Source organism: Adiantum capillus-veneris, chromosome 17 (genome assembly GCF_014529385.1).
Source record: "Adiantum capillus-veneris isolate H3 chromosome 17, ASM1452938v2, whole genome shotgun sequence".
NCBI classification, from domain to species: Eukaryota; Viridiplantae; Streptophyta; class Polypodiopsida; order Polypodiales; family Pteridaceae; genus Adiantum; species Adiantum capillus-veneris.
In genome coordinates, this window is record NC_140947.1 from 47,207,303 (window position 1) to 47,214,056 (window position 6,754).

Sequence of the window (6,754 nt, forward strand, 5' to 3'; positions counted from 1 at the left end):
TTACGTTTGGATGCATGCCAGAGTCTGGAGGGGCAACCAAGTTGTGCCCAACACCCAGCGGCGCCTGTGAAGAGCCACAAAGGCGAGAGGGGCATGAAGGTGGAGATGGCTGCCTGTAGATCTAGGCAGGAAGCACCTTTGGATTTTTGGTGGGAGGGGTATATTCGGAACTAATAGAAATTCTTTTGAGTGTTACCAGTATGTACCAGTAAGTATATTGCCAATAAGTAGCCACAGCAAGGATTAAACACCAATATAGGCTCCATTGGGAAGCATGTCCTCCTTGTCCTTATGTAGGTAATGCAACCTACTTGTAGTACAAAAAGCCTTGCCATAGCCATGGGATCACCCTAGCAAGAGACCAAGCTTGCAAGCCCCAATCATATCTCGTTATTCCATACCAAAACCCCAAGAAGGTAAAACCTGTTGCTACCTTTAGGACAAGCCTCTAATAGAGCAAGCCTTGCAACAAGCATGAAATGGCCCGAGGTTAATGAAATAAATTAAGACTATCAACTGAGAATGTTAGCTTTCATCAAATTACAGTAAAATTCAACTTGATAATCCTTTATATGGAAAGATGCCTTACATAAAATCGCCTTGTGTTATCTTTCTCCCAAAATTTAAAACGCACAAGACCATACGTACATAGTCCAGGATAAGGTGGATTTACAAGTAATCGTGTTCACAAAATGTGACACTCCCAAGAAATAAAAGGTTTAAGTAGATAATTAAAAAGTTATAGTAGATAAACAACTCTTGAAGGTCGAGTACATCACCATTTGATGTCAATTAAGGCTGTCCAAGTCTCCTGTGCTTTCGCTATAGCTCATCAGAGCACCAAGAAAAGTGGCTTTACTTTAAGATAGCCGTCGAGCTTTACAAGCATACCAGACCTATCCCATGCAAAACAAATAGCATAGATGAGTAAATGAGAACCAAAACCTATCCGGCCAAAATTACTAACAAGTACTTTCCTTCAAATAACTACTTGAAATAACTATTTGAAACCTTTACATGTGTAGTTTCATGAATGTAGGTGAATTCATGCCCACATCAACATACTCGAAGGACGAGAAACAACTGAAAACCCACAACACAAAAACCACAATAGAAAAATTTTGGACTTTTCAAAAGATCAGGCTCTATAGAACATCTGAAATTAGGGTGCACACATTGCCTTGAACCTAATAGCTTTTCTCTCCTGTTACTAAAATTCCAAACTGGACATACTTTTCGTGCTTGTCCCTCCTTAGTGCTTGTCCCTCCTTATGGCAACCTCACTCGTCACCAGAATGTTGTTAAACACTCCTCCGAAGGCCCCACTCTCTATGGCGAGAGCGGTCTACTTATGATTGCACAAATGCAACAATGCTTGGACTTGCCGATGATGTCGCGACGATGAGGACGACGACGAGACAGGTTGAAATCTGAAAATGCCAAGGGCTGAAATCTGCAAATCTTTATCTGCTGAATTCTAACTCTATGTCGGTGACACTGTCGATAACGACGATGCGACGACGACGCGCTGAAAACGCAGATGCTGAAATCTGCGATTTTCCGGGCTGAAACTGCAAACTTCGCAGGATCTGACCGTGAGGCCAGGATCTGCTCCGGGAGGGTGAGATCTACGAGGTTCGGGGGTCCTTCTGCGGGATCTGACTGCTGAAAACTGAAAACACTAGTGTTCTTGATGTCCTTGTCGCGAAGGTTTGCAAAAACGCTACGGTTGGTCTGCAAACCAAAAACGCTAGGGCTGAAAATCTTCCAACGGTGGAAATCTGCTAACGCTGGGGCTGATCTGTTGTGATTATGTCGCCAGGCTGATGCAGATGCAAAACGCTGGTTGATCCGAGTTCTTGTCCAAAAAAACGCTAGCCCATCTACTGTGGAGCAAAAATGCTAGGGATCTTGGGGTCCTGCTGAGAAGTTGCCTGTGAACACACTGGTTCCTGCTGCTTCTTCTGCTAGAAAGTGCTAGCGCTAGGTTTCTATTTATACAACTTAGCTTAATTCCTTTGTCACTAGGGCCCCTTCAGACGGGGTCCCCATAAGTTGGTAGGACTTCTTCTTCTGTTACTTGTTCTTCTTAGGGTTTAGGCCGGCCGGGATCTGCAAGTTGGCTCCATTCTTCAAGGCTTTGACACGTCAGCAATTTGTGACAAAACTCGTGTGCGCCAAATTGAAATTTGGGTCACTCGTCAAGTCACTGACAACTTTATAAGTTGGTGGGTACTAGGAATTAAATCAAAAGGGGCTAACTGGACACATGGCAGTAGAAGAGCAACTTACAAGTCAACTCACTCTCTTTAGAAGCTCATCTCAAGAGGCGGTGTAATGAGCGGCGGAAGTGAATGATGGTATAAGCTCAGGATGAGTGATCAGTGAGTGCTCAAGGTTCTTATTACTTTAGAGGAAGGGACAGCCTTCCTTGCTTAGAGAGAATGTGCAATGACCAAAACAAGAGAGTGGAATGCAAACTGTGAGAGAGAATGCAGAAGAGTGATAGAGAGAGAGAGAGAGAGAGAGAGAAGAGACGACACCAGATGGGATCCCAAACCCCCCTCCAAGGGCCGCCCTCTCTACCTCTCTATTGCTAGAGGGGTATTTGCTTTAGATTGCACAAAGGTCTGGTACAATGCTTCTAGATGTTGTGGACCTGGTACCTAACGACGATGTCGACGACGACGACGACGAAGACTGAGGGTTGAAAATGAAAATCACTAGGGCTGTGGCTGGCTGAAAACTGAGCACTATCCTAGGGCTAAATCCTACAACTGTGCCGGCGACGACGACGGTGACGACGAGACTATGCAAAAACGCTGATGGCTGAAATCTGAAAATGCGGGCTGAATTGTGGCTGAACATGGATCGCTGGCTGATCTGCTGTGGTAGAGAAAACCGGTGAGGATTTGCTACCAGGCCGGGAATGTGGCGGTACGGTCAGGCTAAGGGCTGATCTAAAAATGTTGCTCCTTTGGGCTAAAAAACACTGATCTTGATGGCTGAAAACACTGATGCTTGGCAGCAAAAACATTGGTCTGGCTGATGACAAAACGTTGGAGAGCATGCGCGTCTGCTGGGCACTGTGCTCTATCTATGTCTTCTGCTTTCTACTGGCGCCCCTGCCCTCCCTTTATAGGTGTAGATGGCTGGGTCGAGCAGCATCACTTGAGCCTCCACGATTTGGATTTAATTTAAAGTCACTTAATAATAAAATGCATCAGAGGTTGTTCACATGCCATCAAAAAAATGGATTCATGCACTGGAAAATGGTCATGCTGGATACCGAATCTCATGCTAGTGATCATGGGTTGTGCAATCAGAGGGTATGTAGCTACCCTAAATGCTTGGATATACACGGCCAGTGTACAGGCTCACAAGGTTGCCATAACACTTCCTAGGCTACCTAAACCCTAGAAGTAGGAACAGCTTGTCCACATGCACATAGGGTTAGATGTGCACGTGACATCCCCCTTTTCAAGGTGACGTACTAGTACTGAGCTGGCTTCTTTGTAGTCTGCCAACAACTCAAGGTAATTGGTGAAAAATGCTTCATCAACCCACACTGCCTCGTGGGTTTCTTGATCTTTGAACTTCAAAACGTATTGTCGTGCTTGCTTCTTTGATCCATGGCGAAACCGATGCAGCAAAATCTGCTGCAATTCCATGACTTCTGCTTCATCAATGATCTCTGGTTCTTCTTCTTCGGAAATGTCCTTTGGTCGGTCTCCCTGAAACAACTTCACCAAAGAAATGTGGAAAACATTGTGCATTGACCATAAGTTCGGCAACTATAATTTCATAGAAACCTCATTTATCTTTTTAATGACTGGAAAGGATCATTCATACGAAAAAACAACTTTGGACACTTCTTTCCTACTTGCTTGAGACGTTGCTTCATGATCCTACCCTTCCTTAATAGAAACATCCTGACGATGCTTATTGACCTGATGAGAATAAGACTCCTGAGCCTTGCTTAGCCGAAGCTTAACACTCTCAATAATCTCATCCAAAGACTGGCTCTGGGCATTGGCATCAGGCAACTAACTAACCAATCAAGTCAACAAAGATTGAAACAGACGGCCAAATGCTGCCTCATACAGAATTCCACCAATGGCACTAAAATATGAGTCACTCAAAATTGCTTGAACTAACGGGAGATACTGCTCCCAATGAGACTCCTGATCATGCACATAAGACTTCAAAACATCGAAAGCCAACTGATTGTAGACCTTAGTTTGACCATCGGACTATGGGTGAAACGCAGATGAAAAAATCAACTTGGTGACAAAATTGTCAAAAAGTGCTTTTCAAAAATGTGACGTCAATTTGGCATCTGCCTATTTGACACAATCAACTTTGGCAAACCACAAAGGGGATACCATTGCTTAATGAACAGATGTGCTACATCTTGTGCTATCACTGTGACCTTAGCAGGAATCAACATGCAAAACTTGCTAAAATGATCAACGATGATTGAACGCTGATTGTTCCTTGAATGCAAGCTAGGTGGAAAGTTAGTCACAAAATCCATGGAAATGTCCTAAAATGGTAGCAAGAGGCCTTGTTGCTTACCCCTAGGAGCTTTTACTTTTTGACAAATGGAACACTGTGTGACATACATAATATAGCCGGCATGTACACCGTAGAGGGCGGAACTAATTCAATTACCTGTTAACTTTACACAAAGCACTAAGAAGAAAAGAGAACACAGATGCGTCCAGCGACTAGAATGTCACTGCGTACACGAAGACTGACACCCTATAGGCCCCAAAGATTGGCGCCCCTTTCAATATTTCTTTATTCAATTTGAAATGGACGATCCGAACACTTGGATCGTACTCACAAAGCTGTCCAAACCTAGCGAGGGCTGAAATTGCAGGTTTTTGACCCAATGTCAGCAACATAACGACACCAAATCCCCTGTAGGTCAAAAGTACCTGTCTACAACGGATTCCTTCGCAATAAAGAAGCTTTCTGGTGAGCTGTAATAGAATTTCAGCATGCTGTAATTCTCTATTGTGCCACTGGCAAGTGCCCAAAGCCCTGTCTAAGCATCACAAGGGCTTCCCGAGGCTCCCTTGGAGCAAACACGTCTACGTGTGTCCCAAGAGCTCCCGCACACAATGGGACAGTCCCCCTGTGATTTGGACGAGTTTTCACGCGAGAAAACTCTCCAAATTCGCAATCTTTCGCAATGGAACTGTGGTAACTATGGGGGAGTAGCAATTAGCTAATCCAGTACCTGTTCACAAGGCTCTTGCCTTGGCAAACGCGCATAAAATCCTCATAACTATACATAATCATCTGAGTAGCCCAACTAGTGGGGCATTACCATATGTGCAAAGGGAAGACAGAGATGTGCAAGAGCAAATCATCATCACGCTACATGAGACAAGGGAGAAGGCAAGCTTTCCATTGAAGTTGTGATCTTAACTCATTTTTGTCTCCTAGAGTCAATCTGTCACGATGACAACTAGGGTTAAAGAGTGCTTAAAGATAGTTTATCCTCAATGAGAGATCAGACAAGAGAAGTTTCCTTGTCAAACGCTGCCGATCGTAAACGTGTTACATTGGTCAAATATGACACGAATCTAAGCACCCCTCGTTGCTCAGTGTCCTATTTATTTTAGTTCTTTGGTTCTTTGCTTAGAGAATGTTCCTTGACCCATAGAGAAAGATACTAGAGAGAGGTGAAGGTTATCAGCCCATTCACCGTCTCCCCACCCCAATAAACTTCCCTTACCAAACTTAGTTAAAATATGTCAAATAGGGAAAATCCCAAAAAAAAAATACAATCTTAGAGATATAGGTGTTCATATGAGACGCATAGCATTCCAGTCACACATTACGGCATGAGATCAGAATCACTGAGATATACAAGAGATTAGAGTCCTAATTCTGCATACCCCACTGATGCAATTTGAAGAATGCAAATGAAAACAAGAAGGCATCTTCAAACGTCAGCAATGACTGTGATGTACAAGAAATCACAGTCCCAACTCTGCATACCCTCATTGATGCAATTCGACAAATCAAAACGGAAAGATAGAAGGCACCTTCAAGCATCGGTAACGTTTCCTTCATGTTTGACAGCGTCTTCAAGGATGCCTCCCTCTTCTATAAGAACCTGAATTGGGGAGGCACCCAGGCCATCAGCAATGGCAAGAAGGATGTCTCTCATCTGCTTGCGAAACTCATCCAAGTCAACAGTGCCGCTATGATCGGTGTCAAACTTCTCAAAAACAGAGTCATAAAGAGCATTGAGCTGAGCAGGCGTATGAGCAATGGGCACGCCAAATGAGCTCTCCAACAGGCGCATTCTTTCAAATGCTGTGCGTAGCTCGGCACGTGAAAGGGAGCCATCCTCGTTCAGGTCCATTTCCTTGAAACGAGCATCCATAGCTTCATTGAAGGCCCGCTCGTCCTTCACAAAGTCCCGCACTGTCGACCCGTCTAGCAGAACCAACGGCATCTCTCTCTCTCTCTCTCTCTCTCTCTCTCTCTCTCACACACACACACACACACACACACACACACTTTTTTAGTAATGTCTCTCTCTCTCTCTCTCTCTCTCTCTCTCTCTCTCTCTCACACACACACACACACACGCACAAACAAACAACACAGCTCCTTGACTTGAGTACTTCAACTTGTTCGGAAAGATCTTTGACTTATAATAATTCTTGATCCTTGATGAAGGCAATATTATCTCGAGACTTACGCTGGTTACCCACCCTCGTCACTAAAG

The 6,754-nt window shown here is 44.2% G+C and overlaps 1 protein-coding gene across 1 annotated transcript; it reads right to left on the reverse strand.

The window, feature by feature from the left end:
* Window positions 1–585: 585 nt before the first annotated feature.
* Window positions 586–6,554, reverse strand: LOC147437181 (uncharacterized). Its single transcript, XM_086486784.1, has 2 exons — window positions 6,063–6,554; window positions 586–896 (listed from the first exon to the last, which is right to left on the reverse strand). The coding sequence occupies exon 1, from the start codon at window positions 6,476–6,478 to the stop codon at window positions 6,065–6,067; it is 414 nt and encodes a 137-aa protein (XP_086342910.1). The 5' UTR covers window positions 6,479–6,554; the 3' UTR covers window positions 586–896; window positions 6,063–6,064.
* Window positions 6,555–6,754: the final 200 nt, after the last annotated feature.

Coding starts and splice junctions, on each gene's coding strand:
- LOC147437181 (XM_086486784.1), bottom strand. CDS start 6,478: ATGCCGTTGGTTCTGCTAGACGGGTCGACAGTGCGGGACTTTGTGAAG.